The 23,008-nt window shown below is 40.1% G+C and overlaps 1 protein-coding gene across 1 annotated transcript in view; it reads left to right on the forward strand.

Moving 5' to 3' along the window:
* Positions 1–23,008, forward strand: part of TTLL11 (tubulin tyrosine ligase like 11) — a gene marked incomplete at its 5' end in the record, with an annotated part of 35,683 nt that overhangs the window by 10,584 nt on the left and 2,091 nt on the right. Inside the window, 6 exon segments of the mRNA XM_082295174.1 lie at positions 1,916–2,491; positions 3,061–3,156; positions 3,686–3,804; positions 18,596–18,805; positions 20,802–20,905; positions 22,841–23,007. Of these exon segments, the coding sequence (XP_082151300.1) occupies positions 1,916–2,491; positions 3,061–3,156; positions 3,686–3,804; positions 18,596–18,805; positions 20,802–20,905; positions 22,841–23,007 (1,272 nt within the window).

Consider the following 23,008-nt stretch of genomic DNA (forward strand, 5'->3'; position numbering starts at 1 on the left):
TCAGAGGCCAGTGATTGTTACAGTTTTTAAAGGCAGGTTCTTTTGCATCTTCAGCAATAGTCCCTGAAAAGCATCATCTCTTTTGGAAAGGTGCTGCTAAAGCAGAGCAGACGTAGCCTGAGGGGTGAACAGCAGACATGGGACTGGGAGGCAGATTCTTCCACCTGGTGTCACAGCGGTTCTTTACTACTTTCTGCCCCAGGAGGGCATTATTGGCACTTTGTATGTTCAACAGGAGTCACAGCAGGGTGTGTTTGGTCATGGAGGGTTAAGATTAACCAGGTGTCTCTCTGTGGTGCTGACTTTAACAACGGTGAACCAGAGAACTCCTCTGCTCTGCAGGGTCATGTCACATCAGGGGAAGATTATTCTACAGTGGTAAAAAGACTAGGACATAAATCCTGCTTTCCTTCTTTGCCCATCTAGGCCTGCTGATCTACTTGGACCTATTTATCCACATGCCATTTATGTAAGCCTGACCTCCACTGAGGCGTTTTATCCCTCAAAGTGACCTATTTTGAAGAAGGATCTTTCACTGAGTCAGTGTGACACCTGTCCGTGAGAAAAATCCTAGTCTGGATAATGGATCTTGAATTTCTGCTGCAGCTGGTAGGAAGGCTTTTAGCAGGGTGACTCTCAATGAAATAAATAACTGGGTAGGGTGGAGCCAGAAGCCCTTGAGACCTTGGGAATCTCACTGCTAACACAGCTGGGCCTCTCCTGGGGGTCAGCAGCCTGATGTCACAGCAGAGGTTGCTGCTTTAAAATCACAATGATCTGACCATGCTCAGTCTTTTCCTGTGGGCTGATTTTTTCCTCTTTCATTCTGCAGTGCCAGTGCTGATGGTGGCAACTGATTTGTTCTTTCTTTGTTAGCTTGTGTCCTTAGGCTTCTAAAAGTCAATCTGCAGTTGTTGCTGGCGAGCCGCAGGGTAAAACCAGATCGCCGACTCGGCTCAGCACGTGCCTGGCTGAAGGGAGAGGGAGAGCAGCTGCAGGGCTGGTGCCCTAAAATGTGGGAATGCAAGAAAGGAGCGGTCAGTGCTGAGACATCCCTCTGGTTTGGAAGGAAGAGGTTTTGAGTGCTTTATTGTCCTGAATCCCATGAGTACCTGATAAACCTGCTAGCCTGCATCCTGCATTTCTTTAGCTGCTTTCTTTGTTAGGGCTCCCCTTTCTTTCTCAATTTCATTTCTGATTGAGGCATCCCCATCTCTGCAGTTCTGACTTTTGCTGTACAAGTAATAAATAAACTAGAATTTATTTAGGCAGCGGGGAATATGCATGTAACATGAAAGCTCTGATATTCAGCAGATGTATCAGTGACATAGTTAGTTATACCTGTACATGGTTCAGCATTCTCCAGGTTTATTAACACTGGGGATCTGATGGTGAAAAATTTTCGGTGGTGGAAAAAGGTATTGTTAGTGGCCAATTTTTACTTCAGTTTTCCTTCTTCTGGTAGTATTTGCATTCATACCTCAATAAATAAGGCACCTTTCCTTAAGTTAATGATTGTCTTTGTCAGTAGTTGTTCAAAATGCAGCACGAAAGTTTAACTTTGCAGTTTCATGTGCATTAGTGACTACTAGAATGGATCTCATGAGATATACCACATTTCCTTCTGTAAATTGGAACAGAACATTAAAAAGAAGTTCCTGAAATGATTTATACAACGGCTTGTTAAATAAAATGACCTTTTGTCTGTACTAGTAATTCCCTACTTCTGCTTTTTTGTTTCTCCTTGTGCTTAGCGTGTCAGCACTGTTTATCTTCTGCCTTTTTTGCATGGTGTTTACTACTCTGGTGATGTGATCATGCTATTTTTATTTATTTTTGTTTGCTGGCTTTCACAGTATCAACCCTTCTTCCCCTTCCCAGTTAATGCCTTTCACTGTAATGCTTTTCCTTCTAGGTTCGTATGATGAAAGACAATGATCCATCCTGGAAGCCTACTTTTATTGTAAAGCCTGATGGAGGCTGCCAGGGGGATGGAATCTACCTCATCAAAGACCCAGGTGACATCAGGCTGATGGGGAGCATCCAGAGCCGGCCAGCTGTGGTCCAGGAATACATTTGCAAACCACTGCTCATGGACAAACTGAAATTTGATATTCGTCTCTATGTCCTGCTGAAATCCTTAGAACCCTTAGAGATTTATATAGCCAAAGATGGACTTTCTAGATTTTGTACAGAGCCCTATCAAGAACCCACTCTCAAAAATTTGCACCAGGTTTTTATGCACTTAACCAACTATTCACTAAATATCCATAGTGGGAATTTCATCCATTCTGACAGTGTAAACACTGGCAGCAAGAGGACTTTTTCAAGCATTCTGTGCAGACTGTCTTCCAGAGGAGCTGATGTCAAAAAGCTCTGGTCAGATATAATTTCATTGGTGATTAGAACAATTATTGCACTGACACCAGAACTGAAAGTTTACTATCAGTCTGACATACCAGCAGGAAAACCTGGGCCAACTTGTTTCCAGGTAAGTTGGAATTTCTGCCAGGAATGCAGTTACTTCTATGCATAGATTAATTTTCTTTAATGTGTTTTATGCCTTTTCCAAAGGGCTTCTCTAGTTATGGTGGTGCTCACTGGTGGGAGCTGAGAGCTCAGAGCTCCTCACCCAAGTCAAACCTCAGTCTCCTGACCTGTGTTACTGCCAGCCCTAAGGAAATACAGAGAATTTTCAATGGATGTAGTTTGTTAGTAACAGTATTTACTCCAGATTCCATCTTCTGCATGTTAGAAGTGAAGCTTTGCAGGTTCCTAACACAGTTTTGGTCCTGGCAATTTTAAGATCCTCTCGTCACGGGTGCCAAGATTCCATATTGGCAGATGCAGATATTTAGGGATGGGGATGGTGTGAAAGGAGCCATTAGTATGGGAGACAAGTGGCTTCTGGAGTTATTCAGCACTATGTGGAGTTTCTCAGTTATTTCTTTTCTGCCCCTCAAATGTTTCTTCCTCCTTAGTGTTGCCATATGGACAAACAGTGCATTCTGTAGAACACTGTGAGTAGAACTGAAGTAACATATTGCTTGTTATGCACAGATTTTAGGGTTTGACATTCTCCTAAAGAAAAACTTGAAGCCCATGTTACTGGAAGTAAATGCAAACCCCAGCATGAGAATAGAACATGAGCAAGAGGTAAGAGTTCTCAATGTGATGTTGGAATGAAATTGCTTAGGTTGGGTTTTCTGGGCTTTTTTCCTTGTTTGAAAGATGAAAGCTGTCTGCTAATATGAAACCTCCAAGGTTCTCTGTAATTTTCTGCTTTGAAATCATTGCTAATCTTATATGTAGGAAATATGACTTATTGGAATTGTGAAAGCTCTCCATCATCTTTGTCATAAATGCATTTATTCATCATCTCCTGCAGTCGTTAATTGTGTTTAGGGGATTGTTAATAATCTTTTTCATGTTTGTATACATAATATAAATGGTAACATCGGCAGCAATCTTTTTTTAAATATTTCAGTTTATTAGAGAAATTTGCCACATTTTGTTGTAACATCATACTGAAAATGCAAAGGTATTTGTGCATCTTTGAAGAAGTATTTTTGTAATCCATCATCGTGTATTTAAAATATAGATGAAGTGCATGAAGTTTGAGCAAATGTGGAATAAACCACCCTTAGTTCTGTAGTGAATAACTGTATCCCTCTGTGATGGAAAGCTTTCTCCTGGAGTATTTGAAAACGTCCCAAGCCCTGTTGATGAAGAAGTGAAAGTTGCTGTCATCAGAGACACTCTGAGGCTGGTGGACCCTCAGAAAAAGAAGAGGAAAGATACCCAGTAAGTGTGTGTTGATTTTCCTTGGTTTTGCATCAGTGTCTTGCAATAAGTAGAAAAGTGAAATACTGTTTTTTCCTGAGAAGGTCCACAAGCTGATAGTAAATCAGGATATACCAGTTCCTCTGGAATATCTTACTCTGAACTGGTGCAAACAGTTCAGTAACTCAGATTTATTTATTTGTGCTTCTACTTGAGGCCTCCTTTTTTTATCCAAAACAGTCATGAAACATAAATTTGTGTATTAATTTGCTTGCAAGTCACAAATTACTCTGAATGAATATTGTATTTAAAAATTGCTTCCTTAATCTGTGATAATAAACAGAGTTAAATTTATGATCTAGGAATGAGAGGAGCTGCCTGAAGCAGCTTGCACAGGAATGCCTGTGGTGGGATCAGGCTGAGAGCAATCATATCTTCTTTTTTGATGAAACACTTTATTTTAAGCAGTTCCTTGAAGACATGAAAGGGTGATTTTTTTTCTTTTTTATTTTTTCCCTAGAAATTCTTGCTCATAGGTCTGCCTCCATGCTAGAGTACCCATTTTGTTCTTCTCTGGGCACTCAGTGGTAACCTGAAATGTTACTCACATTCCATAATGATTTCAAGTGCAAATTTGCTGTCCTTTTGTAGACAGAGGCCCATGAACAAGACATGACTGATAATACTAACAAGTTCTGTATTATTGTAATATTATTATCAGATCAAACGCTTCCTTCAAAGGCAGTGCCACACACAGAGGTTGCTGTGGTCAGTGTACAGAATGTTTTGCAAAGCAATTTAAACTCTGTGTTGCCTGTACTTAACCTCTACCCTTAAAGATTACTTCAGTGCTTGGAGCTGAAAAAGATAATTTTTTAACCTGTAATTATGTAACTAGTCATGTCGGTTTTTTCTGCTGAAGTTATGTCAGGCATTCATTAACCACATATTAGATATGGAAAAAAGGCAAATGATAATTACAAATAAATTGCTAGAGGATGCCAGTGTGTGTGGAAGGCTCATTCAACTGAGGATTCTTCTCTGATACATTTTGAGTGCTAAATAATTTCTAACAGGATTAGTTGGTGATGAGATAAACCACTGGCTCTTCACAGCAAGAACTCATCAGTGGTGCAGCTTTTCTTTCAGGCTAATCTGGTTAACAGAGCATCCTGTAGATGAATATTTCTGTGTCTGCACCATCAGTCAGCCTGCAAAGGGCAGTGCCTTGGGACCTGTTGGTGAGCATGTGCAGGAACTCATGTGACAACTGCCCACCTTTCCATTGACATTTACCCCTTCTGCTTCCAAGTGCTTTTTATTGAACTGGGGATGATATGTGGAACTTCAAGCAAAACTTGGCCTATTGATAGAAAAAAAAAGTCTGAAAGAATTGGTGTTCTGACAGCTAACCAGCAGCAAGCCTCACAGACTCAAGTTTTGATGCTAATTAAGTAAGGGGCAATCATCTCAGTAAGGTTTTAGCAATATATATAACATAGAGTTTGAACACACAGGGGAAATACTGAGAAGTCTGAGCCACATCTCAGGTAAATATTCTGCTGTGGAGATGGATTTGATTTCCTTCTAATTATCTCTCAGATTAAAATAAATGAGGCATCTAAATGAAAGTGAGTTTTAGAAGTCATCCTGAAGTACTTCATTATCAGGAAAGATTAACAGCTGAGATTTTTTTACGTTTAATTTTCCCTCATCTTCACAGGTGTTTTGATATTTTTTTTCCTCCTTCCTATCACGTGATGTGTAATATTGAAAAAAAGGTTAAGCTGAATAAGATCAGTTTATCATTCCATACATATCTCTTAATTTTTCCAGCACAACTCCAGTCTTTACATGCAGGGATTGCTGGTAATTATCGTGGCAGTGCCAACAATTAGTGATTGAAAATCAGCAGTGATACATGTTCAAGTCAATGTATTTAAATATGCATGGTGGCTTTTCTTCCACAGCAGAACTGATCTTTTCCTAGTTTTAAGTCTCTTAATGTGGAACTCAAGTTTCACTTGTCATTAAGAAATTAAAACATTTAATAAAATAACATGGAAGTTACTCACTCTTTGCTCTGTTTGTGTGGCAGTGCTGTTCTCATGGATTTTAAGGCTTGAGCAGATGATGGCAAACATCCAGGCCATTGACATGCTGGAGCAAACCCAGTGCTTTGTGTGACTGAAACTTGTCTGAAGCTTGTGTAGTAATTATTAAACTTGCTCTGGATTCACTCCTTACAACAGAGGTGCTGTTCACAGCCTGCTGAAGGTGGGATAAGGCTTCAGCTAAAGGAAATTTGCACAATTAAATGAATGGTCTAATGACGCTGAACAACATGTAAAGTAAATCAACGTTACTTATATAAACAGCAGTTTAATTAAGATAATCACTGATGCAAATCATTGTGTATGTTGTGCCTCCAACAGAAAATCCATTTCAAAAGGCTTTGCAAACTTTTATTTTTCTGTGCCTAATTTGTAATCTTGATAGTAGTAAAAAGGTTTTAGTTTCACTGTTTGTTTAATTATTAGCAATATATTCTTCTTCAAATTGCATTAGTTTGGAGGAGCAAAAAGGAGTCTCAGTCTCATGTAAATGCTGTGTATTCTCCACTGGATGTCAGATGTTTGGAGGTATAATGGCAAGCTGGGAGGATCATTTGGAGCAGGACTGCTCAGCATGTTATAGGAAGATCATTTATATCATCTCAAAAATGCTAATGACCCACTTTCCTGTCCTGTCAAAAATATTTATGCCCTAGTTTATTAATGCTAATTAATCCAGCAATAATAAGGACCTCTTTGTATTTTGGTTGCTGTTGTTTACTCTGTATCCTAGTGTGATCTCTTGCATTTACATGCCTAGTTTCTTACATATCTCAAGACAGAAAACAAGCATTTTATTCTTTTGATAAAGAAATCATAGCGTTATGGCATGTGTGTCATTAGAAATATGAGTTGCTCATGGAATAAAATCTGCTTTTTCCTTGCTAGAGATGATGAAGGTGCAGCCCCCTAAGTAATATAATGACTTTTATTCAGCTCTGAAATAGCCATTGACAGAAGAAAGAATTGAAACACTTTGGAAATGAAATGTAATTTAATCTATGGCTGTTACAAAAACAATCAATTCCTTGTGCCCTCCAAATGGAATGCTTTTGCTTTATTACCTATCACGCCCTTGCTGTTTCATTGCTAGTTTATCTTTTCTTGGGTGCTGTTCTCTCTCACTGCCACTGCAGTGCTTTTTTCCATTTGAAACCAGCCTTGAAATTTATTTGTGATGTTCTGATTATTTTTTTCCCCTTCTTTTTAAAATATGTCAGGTACAATTCTCTTCTCTGGGTTCTGTGGCTCTAGCAAATGTCAAATATGATTAACTAATTTCCTGAGCAGGAAGAACCCCAATGTGGTCGCTCTCAAATTTTTGCAAGATCAGCATGCAAACACTGGCTAATGTCACTCTGTTCTGAGAGCACCCTGTAAATATTAATGTCTGTCAGACTGACTTTTTTATTTTATTCTTTTGGCCTTAGGAAGAAATTCAGTCAAGGTTTTGTAGAACTTGCTACACAAAAGATCATCTTCTTTTGCACAAAACAAGATGGTTCATTTTTTCCACTGTTGATTACATTTTTTCCACTGTTGATCTCTTGAAATGATTCCTTTTTGAGATAGAGGAAAAAATGAATAGTTTCTAGGAGGAGAATGGGATCGGTATTTAATGAAAACATGAATTAATTTCTGGTCATTCTACTTAACGTGCTTTCTGCCTGAAATGTGACTTATTTTAAAGTGGCAGCTTCTTTAGGAGATGTCACCTGCTGTGCTAGTGACTGAGGGGTCTGACCTTGTCACTAAACTGCAAGAGGAATTTGGGTCTTTTCTTAAACAGGCCTCTCAATAATGGTTCTCTTTTGTATGTTCCAAAGACATTTTCCAAATTCTAATGCTGTTTTTAATTTCTTGATTTTGAGGAGCAATTTTGTACTTTTTAAAGGAAAGTCAGGAAATCACCTGTTCAACTGCATTCCATTTATTTTCCAGATTCTTTTCTTCAGTTTCATAACCTCCCCTGATGTTTGAGTCATGTTTAATGGAAAAATGAAAATACACTGTGCAGAGATGTCTCAAGAGTATGATTAGCCTAGATTTTGTTGATGATAAAGTCATTCTTGCCATTTATTACTGTGTTTATCTCACTATCCGTATTGTAAGGTTATGATTGTGTGACAGGGGTGGTTTAAGAGGGTCAGAAACTCAATGCACAGGCATGTGGAGAGGCTGGATAGGAGAATGCTGGTGCTGCAGCTATCACTGATCAGAAAATAATGACTGTTCTTCAGGCTGGCTGTAATGTATCTTAGTTTCCGCTGCTGTGAGCAACTGTATTATGTTCCTCAGGGATTCATCACTCAGGGTTGTCAGTGCCTTTTGCATTATATGGAGTGAGTTTAGTGCCTATCAAAATAAGCATGTAATAAACCCAGCTATGGAAGTATCAGTGTTTGGGTTTCCATTTGCTAATTGACTTTAGGAGCTGACTGCCAGAGCTTTCGATTGATTCCTGTATCCCTTTCCTTGCAAGTCTGCCCAGGTTTGCAGCTATTCAAATGCCTCTCAAGCACCACCTCTTCATTCCAAGCCTTATTTCTGCCTGAGACTATAAACTCGTATGTGTGGCTTTCTGGAGATTGATCTTTCTCCTCTGGTTCATTTTGGAGGCTGACACAATTCTTTTCTCCATCAGTCAAAATGACCCAGTGTTCATATTCAGGCTCATTCTGCCAAAGCCCTTTGGAAGCCCATTGAATTAGCCCCTTTCTCTTTCCTAGAGGGCTTTCTGGTTTAGTCCTTCATCAGGCAATCTGCCAGCTCCACTATCAATTCGTGTCTGTTACATTAGTCTGGGCAGCTTTTGATGAGTTAGACATGTGAGGGAGACTTTTAAATGTGATGTTTGTCAATGTTCCTTCAGATTACTGAAATGTTAACTTGGTTTTTCTGTAGTTGGAGAGTATTTCTTTCTACTGCTATTTCTCATCCTGCTCAAGAAGAACTTGCCTCAATGACTCTCTTCAGTTTTGTGAAGCAGATGTTGTGGTATCTTGATCCTTGCTCTCTGTTCTTGCTTTTCCAATTATTTATCTGCTACATCCTTAAGAGCATTTAACCTTTGTCCTATTGATTAGGACAGGCCCTATTAGAAATTCTATGAACTACAGTGTGAGATGTCCCTCCATAAAGGGAAGGATTTGGTAGTGCTTGACTGACAGAATAGCTCTACAGTGGTTTTAAGAGCCACTTACATTGTACTACAACAACAGAAAATACCATACTGAGTGCAGAACATTGGCAAATAATTTGAATGTGCTGTGGCAGAAGTCCCAACACAGAAAAGATGATTAAATCTGATGATAGATCGTTTCATTTCTAAGTGGCTATAATCTGAAATATAATCTGAAATGTTTTAATTGACTAAAAATGGGTAATAATGGGTAATAATATTTCTTTAAAAACAGCTAAAACCACATCCCTTGCATAGATACAGATTAATTTATGATTATTCCTATTTTAGCCTTCACCACTGCAAAAAGTGCTGTTATTCATAGTCCAGTTTTGCAAGCAGGTCTGTGTTTGCTCACACATTGTATTCCAAACACTCACATCTTGGCTGGACAGGCTGTATTTTAACTTGCACATAAAGAGTGAATTCAGTCTTATCCTGAATCTCTTGCAATGACCCCATATTGAGGGGCAGCTGGAAGTGCTTACAATGTACTAAGCAAGTGAGCTGATGACAGGCCCAGCTCATTTGGAAATTTTAATGGACAAGAACTGATATGGGTTGCAGGATTTGAAAAGGTTTCATTTTCAGCACTGTGGAATTAATTGGCCCAAACCCGTGGTGTGCTTTAGCAGTAATTGGTGTGTGCAGTGCCCCCGGCTCTGGGGTGAGCCCAGCTCTGGGTCTGTGCTATCAAATTGGGAATGGAGACTAGTTTGGCCAATTAGACTTGAATCACGATGTTTTGAGATGCAGCTAATCTAATTAGTTTTTTATTGACATCTCTTTTCTTTCTTTTTTCTCTCTCGTGAGCAGTAGAGGAAGGAATGGAGATAAACTGAGGAATGTGACCTGTCACAAGTGTCTCCATAAAATCTGAACTTTCCAAACACTTGAATGTATCAAAACATGCTGTAGCAATTACATCTCCTAGATATTCACACCATATTACAGTTTAAGTTGATCATTAAGAAGGGTTTTTTTTGCTTTCTCCCATCTTACAATGACTCTTATATAAAAAAAAAGCCTTTGTGATAAAATACAGAGAAAAGGAAATATATGTCACTTTCCTTTAGTTTTTGTAGTGCAGCCACAAGAGTTGCTGTGATCTCCAAGGTTTGCCCAAAGAGAGGTCAGGAGTAAAGGGAGTGGCTGCTTCATCTCTTTCCACATGGCATCAAAATGAACGTGGAGGCAGCAGGTCTCAGTACATCTCTGGATTCAGTTATTTGATTAGAGATTGTCAGTGAGTCTTGATGGTAAGAGACCCTGGTTTAAGGCAGGTTTAGATGCAGTTTGTGTCCCTCAGCTCTGACTGGGGCAAGGGGAGCAGCAGCCGATGGTGCAGCTCCGCTGTCTAAGCCTCCTTCCCAAACTGCCACATGGATCTTGGAGCTCCTCTGGTGTCTGCTCCTGCTTTGACTGAATTCTAACAAAGTAAGCTGCTTTGTGGTGCTTTGCTTTGTTTTTTAAACCACAAAGTCAGCAGTACTTCAAAGCATCCCTGGGAGCTGTGTTGCATGCAGATGTTTGCTGTATCCGGGCATTGCTTATGGGAAGCTTCAGCTGAAACCAGTGAAAATTCAGGTTAAATATGGTCAGAAATTTGCTCAAGTTATATTGGAAAGGATATAAAACAATAGCAATTTTGACCTTATTCATCAAGTACCGAAGTGTTTACTTAAGTGTGTGGTGGAGTCAGCCTTCTGCTAGAAGGGACCTTAAAGATTGTCTCGTTCCACCCCCTATAATTTCCTCTTTAGTGTTCAATACAAGAAAGCTGTTGTAGTTTGAAGTTAAACCCACTTTTTTTCCTCTCTTAAAGTCTGGGGCAGAGGCAACATCTATGTGTGCCTTCCCTGTCCAGGGAGGGGTCACTGAATTTCTGTGTTCATACAGGGAAGGGGATTAATAGTTAGGTTTGAGTGCAAAGTATTTTTTCCTGACACTTTATTATGTTAATCATTTGAGCTGGGTTTCTGCTATCAGCAAAATCATCTTCACCTCTGTGTAGCCCATAGCTTGCTAACAGAATCTTGTTTTTGGGTGCTGCACTCTTCACTGTACAGCTTTTTCCTGGCTTTTGTATATGCACAATTTCCATTACTAATCTGCAGTTAAATGCTTCTTGAATGAAATTTGATTTTCAGAATATTAGCTTAATTGCCTTGTCTAAAATGAAGGATGTATGTGTATTTAATTTGACGTTTTTTCCCTTTCACCTTCTTGAGTGTTCGTGCTGCACAGAAGCAACTCTGCCTTTAAATCAATTTTCCCAGTTGCTCTGTAATATAAACTCCAATAACTTCTAATTTTCTGTAATCTCTCTTGTACTGAATTGCTTCCCACCAGATAGTTTTCATAGCATAAGTGTACAGGTATGTACTCCAAACAGAAATTGTAGTTACCTAGTGTGTACTTATGTCTGTATGTACAGACAGGGCTATGTGCATATAGTATAAAAATGTCTTATTTTGTAACTAAAACTGCAACCAACTGTGATAGTTTTGCATAAAATCTCTGGGGGGAGCCTTGAATGCTTTGTCTTGGTCTCCAGTTCCATCTTCCAGTTCCTCATGTGACTCCTGAGTCATGGCATGTACTTTGTGTTCTCTCAGGAATGGCACAACCCATGAACAAATTGATTTCAAAAAATCAGATTTCATGCAGCCTAGAAGATGTTAGAACCAATCGATCAGCCAAGGGCAGACTGAGGTGCATCACCTCACTAGGAAAGGAAACAAATCACTCCTTGGAGTGGGGCTCCTGGGCCACATCACAGAGTTGTAATAGATAACAGTGAAATGGAATAAATGAATGTGCATGCACGGATAATATCCCTGAACACCGGTGCAAAGTTCTTACGTGCAGGTGCCTTCTAAGGATTAGAATTTAAAATAACATGGATATAAATGACAGCTGGAAATAACTTTTTTTTTTCCTTCAACGGGAGTACTGTGATTTCTTGGGACAAAGTTGAAAATTTTATCTTTTCCTGGCAAGATGTTTACACTTCAAGACATCTTTTTTCCTGTTGTAATTATGTGATAAATGCAAGCACTTATTTTTGCTAATATTTGTTCTTAAATAGACATGGGATGAGAAGTGAAGGAAAAATGGAGACTATTTCACAGACTTTTTTGCAGGAGGTTTGTTATTCTCATTAGCGTCAGACCATCAGAAAGTTGCATGTCTCAGGCACTGCACATAATGAGAGTGAATATTGGATCATAAACATATTTGAGAACTGTTTGCTTATTCCCCTGTTTATACTCAAATAATGGTGAGGGAGTGCAAAGCAGGTTTTTAAGGGACGGCAATATTAAGTGCTTGGATTTTGGTTTGACTTAAGCAGAGGCATTGAGCAGAAAAAGAACATTTTCCCTCTTACAGGTATCCTTCAGGTGTCAGTTCTGCAGGATCCTGGTTTTATTACATCAATGACAAGCAGCTTAAGGCTTCCAAAAACATAGTCACAGACAGATGTTGAGCCTGTCTGGGGATTAGAAATATCCTCTTCCATTAAGTATAAATTAACTTAATCACCAGGTATGAAAGATAAGCAGCATAAACATCATTCCCTGAAGCTTTCATTAAAATTAAAATTCTATTTAAAACTAGGCGCGTACTTTCTATGACTTGATCCCCCTTCAAAGAGATTATATCTGCTGCAAATTTTTACAGTGACAGAGTGACAGAAATTAATGTATTGGGGGCAGTGATGCTCTCTATAATTTAACTTCTGCTGCTAGTCATCTTTCAGCAAGAGAGATGATTGGCTTATTTTTAAGTAATAATTGGTCTCTAGTCTCTGAAACACTGAGAAAGCAATAAAACTGCCTAGCACCCAGTTGCCACAAAATGAAAGCATGAAATCACATGACTTAATAGCAGTGTAATCATCAGCAGTGTTATTTTGTATATGAGAATTCACCTGCTTTAATAGGAGGATTAAGGCTGATAAAATGCAATTGCACTGCTGCTTTCTGCTCCGTTGGATGACAGGGTAAAGCTCCTTTTCTGTCCCAGTGTAAGCACAACTGCTTTCTAAGAATAATTTCCACATGGGAAGAAATATCCTGGGGTTTGTTTTTGTTCTGTCCTACTGTAAGACACTTGGTGGTCTAATTTCAGTGTATTGCCAGGCTTTACAGCTGGTTTGCCTTTGCACTATCCTGCATTATTATTTTTCAGGCACACTTTTCTAAAGAAACAAAAGAAACTCTGGAGAAATAATGAGGCACATAAGTACCTTGAAAGCAAATAGTGAACACAAATAAATCTACTAGGAATAATAACAGCTACCTCCACAGAAAATAAAGTATTGGGGACTACATTTAATGATCTTTGTTCTGTAATAAGTTTTGCTACAGTGGAACAAAGTCTTTGGATGCAGGATTTGCATTGCTTATCCATTATTTCATTACAGTAATGCCATATTTTCTGCTGCACTCATAGCTGACAGGTAATAACATAAGCATTCACTGCTTGTGTTACATTAAAGGTAATAAATCTGTAGTGAATACAGAATCATATCACCATTATTCTTAAGAGGAGAAAGTTGGAAGTAAAGAATCTCAATTAATAATTAGGAAATAGCTGGGTTTTTTCAGCACCTGAGACTCCTCAGATGCATTTCTCCTTTAATTATTTAAACTACGAATTAGGGAGGGCTATAGAAATCAACCCACAGCTCCAGTCTTCTCTGCATATGAAATGAAAATGTCAGTAATGTTCTCATCCATGGCTTTGTGTCCCTGGTGTGGAGCAGATCAGGATCCATGCCAAGTTTCTACATCTTGGAAACACTCATTAACACTGTGTGGAGGCAGCAAACTTTCCAGTCTTCTGTTTTCTGCCAAAAGCTATTTAATCTTTAATGAGAAGTGTTTATTTTTATAATAAATCCATCAATCTGAAGAGGCAGTGAACCATCCTTCTCAGAAAGGGGACTGATGGCTGTGGCAAACAAACACCACTCCAGGGACAGAAACGGAGAGCCCGGAACGGGCGGATGCTGCGGGTGAGAGCTGCTGTGATGGCTGCTGACAGGCTGCAGGGGCTTGGGCTTAACTTTTCCAAGAGTCTAATAAATTACTTTGGTTTTCTTAAGCAAATGGCAAAGCTATGGAGTACATTTTATCTATGGATTCACCTAAAATGTGTTTGCCAACTCTCCGAAACAAGCAGTGCGCTCTGTGTCCTTCGCCCTTCCACAGGGACACCATGTCAGGCCTGGAAGCTGCAGGTGAAGTTTAAAATCTAAGTGAGGTGATTTGCCCAATTTATTTCTTTCACTGAGATACGGGTTTTTTTCTCTCAGAGAGAAATGGAACTTCTGCTTTAAGCATTTTCTGCTTCCCAGAGACAGGACAGCTGCTGTGTTTTCAAAATGTATTTGGTGTGATCAGAAGTTCGTTGTCTGCCAACAGCATGGTGGTTATCAATCCTTATGTTTAATCTGATTGATTCTGCTCTTTGAAATATGGACTCTTTCCTGGGGTTGCTTTGCCTGCCTCAAAGTATTCTCCAAAGTGTTGAATAAACTCTATGTAAGAGCCATAATTTTTCTAACATAATGTCAAAAATCTCTTACTCTGTGGGTTTAACATTCTTTCAATACTTCTATCTTTGTGCAACTATATTATTATTTTGAAAGGTGGAAATTCTTGTGCTATTGATGTTTTTTTACTTTGCCAGAGGCTGAAGAGAGGATGAATATTCATTTTCTTCAAATGACACTCACGAGTAGCCAGAACAAAACAAAAGCTGATTACTCACATGACATGCAGGCAAACCATGAAACTGCTTGCTATGACATCCTGGGAGTGCTGCAAGTCTCTGTGTTAATAAAAGTAATGGGATTAATTCATAAAAGCAAATTCATGAATGGTTGATAATGCAGAGACACTGCTTTGGCTTGGCCTTAGTTTCCTAAATGATTTATTTCTGTGAATAAGCACAAGAATATATTTTTCTTCCTACACGCTCCAGGTACAAACACTTATCTGTTCTTTGGGAGGTCCATATTCTGTGGTGATAAATGGGTGGATAGATAGATTTGTCATGCAAAATATTCTTTGCTTTTAACTATGTTAACATAGTCCTTGCTTGGAGAATAGAGGATCAGCTGAGGGAATAATTATAGCTTCAGAATCCAGAACATAATATTTTCTTTTATTAGGTAAGCAGTTGTAAGCTGATACTGAAATTGCTTAATTTATACTTCTAGCAATGCCCTAAATGTAAAATACATCCAGTGAACATTCTTAGAAATATTAATATTGTGATTCTTACCCCATTTTACTCTGAATTTGACAGCTAAATTTTATATACAAGTATACAAAATGCTGCAAATTTTGAAGCCTTTAATTAGTAGTTGCAAATTTGTTTGTCCCTTAGCAACTTATATTTGCATAAAGATTAAGGCTGGTCAGAAAGAAAGGGATAAAACATAGATGGAGGAAACATTAATAAATTAGTAATCATGTATAAAAGATAAGTAGTCTTAGATGTCATTTCCATAAGCTTTATTAAAATTTAACATTTTTTTTAAAGCTGCACCACAGTTGATCATTTCTAAAGAGTGATCTGTCATAAGCTGCAGAATTAGAGAAACGAATGTATTGAGGGCAGACATTAGTATGTAAATGAAGCTTTGCTTTTTTCTGTGTGGCAACAGAAGCATTACCTTATATTTGACCTTTCATTCATTTGCCTGACTCAGCTGTGTCAGTCAAAACAATTAATTCTAATGAGCAGCTTTAAAGAGTGGGGCTCAGCTTTCTTCTCCTCCCCTTGCCTGTTGGAAATCCCATGGGAGAGGAGCTAATGGAGGGAACCTGGGCAGGATTCTCTGGAGATGTGGAGTTCCTGGCCCCTTCCCCACAGCCCCACTGTGGCACCTCACGGTGTCCACGAGGTTTTCAGGGCCAAGCCGTGGCACAGGGTGCCCAGGGAAGCTGTGGCTGCCCCTGGATCCCTGCAAGTGTCCAAGGCCAGGTTGGATGGGGCTGGGAGCAGCCTGGGATAGTTGAAGGTGGCCCTGCTCATGGATGGAACTGGATGGGCTTTAAGGTCCCTTCCAACCCAAACCATTCTGTGTTTCTGTGACAGGTAAGATTACAAAAATGAGTACTTTTGTGTTTTTCAGTTGACTGTTGAGCTAAAGGTAGATGGATGAAAATCCCTCTCACGTTTTCACTGTTGCTGGACTTGGAGCTGTATTTCTGCTCTTTGTAGCTCCTTCCTCCTGCACTCTTCACATCATCTCTCCTTCTCTCTGCTGGTTTTTTTCCTCCTCCTTTCCTTCTGCTTTGCTCTGAGGAAGCTGCTGATCCTGGTCTTTGACTGGGTGACCCTTGGGGAGTTCTGCCCCTCACGGTGTGGCGCTGGCAGATGGCAGCCAAACGCCAGAGAACATGTAATGGGGCATTGCAAGGAGTGCAATTTGTCTGAGTGCTGAGGCAAAAAATGGGCTGTGCACCCTTTCCTTGCAAAAATATGCAATCACAGTAAAATTCTGTATTTATAGGCACTGCACTTGGCTGTATGGACCTACCCAGGCAGTTTGTCTTACTTAGTCATGTTGAGACCACACCGAGGTGGGGGCACACAGGTGTGTGAATAATACAGAAAATAAACTTGAGATAGTGTCTGTGGTAGCAGTGGAGAATTGTACCCTGAAGATAGTCAGTGTAAATCAGGGAAGGTGAGTGTGCAGAATAGGCAGGTCTGTGGATCAATTCATATTGCAGACACGCCCTTGTGCAGGTTTGCTTTGGAAAGTCTGAGTTTTATTAAAAGTGCAAAATATATCTTTCACTATAATTCAAATGTATGATCACATTAATTGGGCTCTAGTGTATTAAAAAAGGAAATATAAGAAATCTTGTGGAGGGGAGCTAAAGAATGAAAACAAATCATTAAACTTTATAAAAGTCCTAACCTGCAAAAGCAAACTAAGAAGTATATTCCCTTTTTTTTTTTTTTACCAAATGGAAGTACAACATTTGGCAATAACAACTAAATTTAGTTTTCTTGTTCTGATTTAAATATTTTACAGACTTTCCCAATGTATAAGTGGAAAGGAATGAGACATGCAGTAGCATCCAAAAAAAAAAAGCTGGTTTTAATCTTAAAACACCTTTCTAATAAGAAGTATGGATTTAAGAGCTCTCTCAGTAAAAGTCTGAAATGGGATGCTGGTTCTGAGTTTTATCCATGACCTCAAAGACAGCTGTAGGCTTTTCTCCACAGAAAGGAGGGGAAGGAGGATATTCTAGGTGGTAGTTTAGAGCCTCTGCTTTATTGCATTCAAGAATATTTTTTCTTTGACCAAAATACAATTTTTTAATGCCCTAAAACAAACCAAAGATATTTTAATAATTTGACTGTGTCCATTTCCCCTCAGCCAGGGAGACAGAGTTTTTTGTGGCTCCCAGCAGTGATGATGTGTCCAGAGCACTGCTTCTGGTTTGGGTGTTCTCTTAATTTCTCATTGCTGTGGAGGATGGAGGTTGAAAAATGAAAGGCTGAAAAAAATATCTTTTAAACTACTTCCTCAGAAATTCCAGGGACTGCTGTTTAGCAGGGAAGAGGTGTGGGTTTGTGAAGGAACTGCAGGTTTGCAGATGAGGAGATGCTGTTCCCAAGCCCTGGGCCAGGATTCAGTGCTCTGAAGCTGATCCCTTTAATAGTGTCTTTAGTGTTTTCTCTAAAAAACGAAACATCTTCAGCTCTGCTTGCACCTTTTAAAGTAAAGCTTTATATTTTTTTAACTAAAAACATTAATGATGAATGAATAATGTACAATCCAAAACACTGTTGAATTTAGAATGAGAAAGAGTTTGGGGCTTCCAGGCATCATTAAAATGAGAGTTATGTTACAAACAGCACAACCTTCTCTCTACTGAATATAAGGTTTCACATTTGGTCAAGGTCTGGTTCAACTGGCTGAAGATTTGAGTTTTTAAATTCATGAACAGACCTTTAAAAATTAAAAATAGAAGCCTGTGTGCTTGTTGTTTCTTGGCTGTAAATACTCTTGCTCTTTTGGCAGGTGTTCAGTGGCAGTGACACCGCCATCCAATCTGACATGAGAAAGAACAAAACTAATAACTTTAAGATTTACTTAACTAATGACAAAAAATAACATTATTTTTCTACTTTGCTATCTGCAGCAAAGAGGAACATTATCAAAACACTACCTAAGGTTGTCATTTATTTTTAAACATTTTTTAGGCTTTTATAAAAACAGTGATCACATTTCTGGATGTTCAACCTCAGTGAATATAAGTGTGGATACAAAGGAATACCATTATTTTAACATTTTGCAGCATTAGTCTTAGAAGGCCAGAGGCTTTGTAAACTGCAGCGTGACGGTCCCACCCGAGCAGCAGTGGCTTGGTGTCCAGGAGCACCCTGGTCTGTGGGAGGTGTCCCCATGGCAGGGGGTAGATGAAATGAGCTCTAAGGTCCCTCCCAAGCCAACTCCCTCTGTGATTCTGTGCTGCAGGTGCCAGAGTTTGGAGCAGGCGCGGGAAGCGAGCCAGGAGCTGCCGGAGGCCGCTCTGCCCTCGCTGTGCCTCAAGCAGGTGTTCCCCAAGTACGCCAGGGAGTTCAGCTACCTGCGCCTCGTGGACAGGGTGGCCGCCTTGTTCATCCGCTTCCTCGGGGTCAAGGGGACAACCAAGCTGGGGCCAACGGGATTCCGCACGTTTATAAGGTCAGTTGGATAAAAGCTGGCCCTAGCAGTGGTACGCTGTCAGCTTGCAGGTTTTGTAATGCCTTCCAAAGTGGAGCCAGTGCCTGTTCTGTTACAAAATAGATACATTTTCATCATTCCAAGCTCCTGAAATGCCTGACCTATGTGTCTAGGAGGAAGTTGGGTCTTTATTTGACAGCAGATCAGTGATACTTTGGCAGACACAATTTGCCGTCTTCGTCAACACGTCACGTTCCCAGTAAATGGTAGAAATATCATAGTGAGAAAGTGACAGCTGAAATTGGGTCACTTGATCTGATTCTGTCGGCTGTGGGGGCACCGCCGGCCGCCCCGGGCTGCAGGAAGGATTCCCAAATGCCAGTTCCTGATGCACAATGCAGGGAGGATTTGCATTGTGAAATTGCACCTTGCAATGTCAAGGAACTCAATTTATTTTTTCACATACTTTTTATTTAGGAGGGTTTTTTTCATTGTTTTTTATGGCTGTATCTGTTCTAGTCATGGTACAAATACCTCATTTTCTGTCTTTCATTGACTGTGACAAAAGAAATGAGCAGCAGCAGCAGATGTATTCTTAAAACACAGATCCTGTTTCTATGCAGATGCATTTAGCATTCAGGAATGAATATAAAACAACTTGGTTTATACAAATTACGGTATATAGAAAATGTCTGAAGGCATCTGCTCCATCCACAGACCACGACAGGATTGCATCCAGTTCTGTATTTTCTGTAGTTTAATCCAGCCTTATTTTGGCACTTGTCAGAGGAACACAGAATAAATGCCAACATTTCTTTTAAGAATATTCAGATGAATTGCCATATCTAAATGAAATAGTATTTGCAGTTTCTTAATGCATGTTAAATTAAACTTTTTAGTACTGGCAGATATTTTGTTTATTTTCTCCCAGAGGATCTATACCAGCTATAAGGCCCTTTTTGAAGAGCTGTCATTGCTGCTCATTTCAGAGGGAAGGTCAGGCTTCTGTGTGTTGTATCACTTTTCAGGAATAAAATGGTACACGAGTAGGATTTTGTGTGTGGGCAAGTGCTTGCAGACTGTCCACCCAAATTCTAGCTCATCAAAATCTGTTCTCCTTTAATATTTTCTTCATTCTAAAAAAATAACTAAAAGGGAAACACTGACTCTGTCTCTAGTCCTTGCTTGGATGCTGCCTGAGAATTTTTGGGCTATCTAGGTGAGGCCTCACTCTATTTTAAGGGAGCTCTGCTGAGGTTAGTAAAGAGTGAGATTCATTTCAATTATTCGAGTTTGGGGTCGGTTTTTTGGGTTTTTTTTTTTGTTTCTTTTCTGGTGAGAAATTCTGGCCAGCTCTTTGGCATGTGCAGTGGTTGCAGCCAGGCTGCCAGACATCTGGAAATCCTGGACACAGGGCCAGTTCCCATCCACTGATCAACACCGCACTGCGGACCCAGACCACGCAAGAGTCACAGCTCCACATCCCCACAGCCTGAGCTGCATCCAGAGCTGTTTTCCATGCAGTGTTCCATACCACGAGGGTAAATCCCATCGGTGTTCAGGCATGGAGAAGTAAGGCTGTGTCTGAAAGCTTCCTCCAGCCCTTTCCAAACAGGATCAGACAAATAAAAGGGTATTTCTCTGTGCAAACTCTGCCTCGTGCAGATAGTCTGTGCAGATTTGTGGTGGGTTTTGTAGTGTACCAATTAATTCCATTCTCTTACAGCCTCAGAGTACTGGCAATAGCCTGGGAGAAAGCTCTGTGTAACAGTCAGGTCATATTTTTAATTGAAATATTCCAGGTTTGGGCCTGTTTCATTCAGATAGGAGCACTTAATGAACACTGGTTTGTTTGCTCTCTGCTGTGTGTGTTTTATTAGACTGAGCACGTTACAGTGGGTCTGTACACATGACATGGGTAAACTTTTCTCCTGCAAGTTGCCCTTGCAGAATTTTTCCTTACTTGGGAGTGTGGATGTAATGAGAATCTCTTCTTTATTTTGTTTCTTTTTAACAGAAACTGCAGACTGAGTAACAGCAATTTTTCAATGGCTGCTGCAGATATCCTATATATTGATATCACAAGGAGGTGGAACAGCATGGGCATTGAAAAGGAATCAGGTAACCCAGGTTTGTATTAGAAAACTATGAAATCTGGCTTTTGGGGTTATTTTTTTCAATTTCAGTAGCTCAGGTACACCTCAAACATTCAACAGAAATGGGAACAAGCCATGTACACCTGAGGCATGCACATACACAGCCAGTTCTTCTGGTTAGTGCTGTGGCAGTTACCCTTCACAGTAGTACTACTTTAGGTACGTGAGGGTCACCTCAGTTTCACGGCTATCGAAAATTTGAGTATTTGCATTTAGCATTTCAGGGTGGGTATAAATCATTTATGTGGTTGGCTGATAGAATTTCACCAGGAAAAATAACAGGCATGCAACTGAATCTTCAGGCTTTCAAAAATGAAGAGATTTGTGGTTGCTGTAATGAACCAGATGGTTTTTGGGTGTTAAAACACAAACTATCCACCTATTTCTGTGGGCTTTGTGTTTGGCCCACTCCCAGCTGTAACCAAGACAGGCACAATTCTGTTGTTCTAAAACAGCTTCTAACTTTTTTATAATATGCTTCACATGAGTGTCAGTTCTGGGGAGAAAGTGTGTGTGCTACCAGAGGTGCTTTCCCTGCCTGCAGCTCACCGTGACTGATAAAATAATTTACTGAGCTGGCAGCTGCTGCTTTCAGATAACTCAACAATTCCTTTGCAAGCTGTTTTACAGCCAAGATCGTAAACGACCCCAGCTGCAGCCTTGGTTGAGAGAAATTATACTTCAGAATGTAATTGTCATATTCTGAAAAGGTGCCTTTCTTACAGCATCAATAAGCCAACACAGTTAAAAACCCCAAACCTTTCAATATCTCGTCCTAAAATAATCTTCTTAAGTGTATGTTCAAACTGGGAGAGCCAGTTAAGGCACAAAGCAGCTCTAACTGTGCCTGGTGGCTGGCATTCTACACAACCAATTGGGGTCTGGCTTCTTAATTAAGAATTTGAGTAGGTATTACTTCAAGGTTTTAAATACAATAATTAGTGTTAATACTCAGCTTCTCTTCCCCTTGGCTCTGGTAATGTGCTGTTAGTGAGATGTGATCAAACAGCACCTGAAGAGTCTCTACTGCAGCGTGTGGCTTCTGCAGGGGACTTCTGTGTGGGAAGGGGCAGAGCAGTTGTATTATAGCCGAGACATTTTTTTGGCACTGCACAGTTCAGCTGTTTGTTTTTCATTCAGTCAAAACAACTATTGTGGAGTTGCTGGGTACGACTGAAAAAATGGCCTCTTCACCTTCAAAAGGGTTCGTACCTGGTACACGCTGTGCAGGAGGGAAGCAGTGCTTCAAATAAACTCACATCTTGCTGAGGTGATACTTGGTAATGGGGTTACCTTCATAGTGCTACAGACTGAAATAACACACTGGTGTGAACTTTTGGGTGAGATCCATCTCCAAAAATACAGGGTTGAAAAGACTCCATTCAGCTGCCGACATAAACTTGTTTTTCTCTCCAGCTGGATTGTTCTCCTTGATGCTCAGTATGTTACTGTGTGTCTCATTTGGTTTCAACTTAATAATTTTGGCAGCAGAAATCAAGGCTAATACTACATCCTAAAATGGGTTCTTGCTGTACCATTTTACCTTTGGATTCCAAGCTGAGGTCTGCAAAGCCAGAAGCTGCCTCAGTGATAGAGAATGTCACCCATCTGTAGCCCAGCCTGGGCTTTCCCTGCCCTGAAACACCCAATGAGTGTGACACAAATAAAACATTGGCTTTTGGTCTTTGAAGGATAGACAATTTCTTTTCTTTCTGAGCGTTCCAGATGGCTGCCATTTAAATGCAAACATGTGAACTAGCACAATTGTTTGTGTTCACACCCATCACACACACATTTGGCCTTGTTGCCACAAGAAACAAGAGATAGTATTATCCCTACGGAATGGAGGCTGCTAGAAATGCTGTGCTCCCGATCTCCTGTGAGCACCTTTTCCTTGCAGGAATGTGTCTGCAGGCCTTTGTGGAAGCTTTCTTCTTCCTGGCCCGGAGGAAATACAAGTCTCTGCCGCTGCACGAGCAGGTGTCGGCGCTGATCGAGTGCTGCGAGTGTCGCCTGGCTGCCCTGCGCAGGAAGCGCCTGGTCTGGGGCTGCGGCATCGCCGAGCGCC

This window comes from Coloeus monedula (assembly GCF_965178545.1).
Source record: "Coloeus monedula genome assembly, chromosome: 21".
In the NCBI taxonomy this organism is placed as follows: Eukaryota; Metazoa; Chordata; class Aves; order Passeriformes; family Corvidae; genus Coloeus; species Coloeus monedula.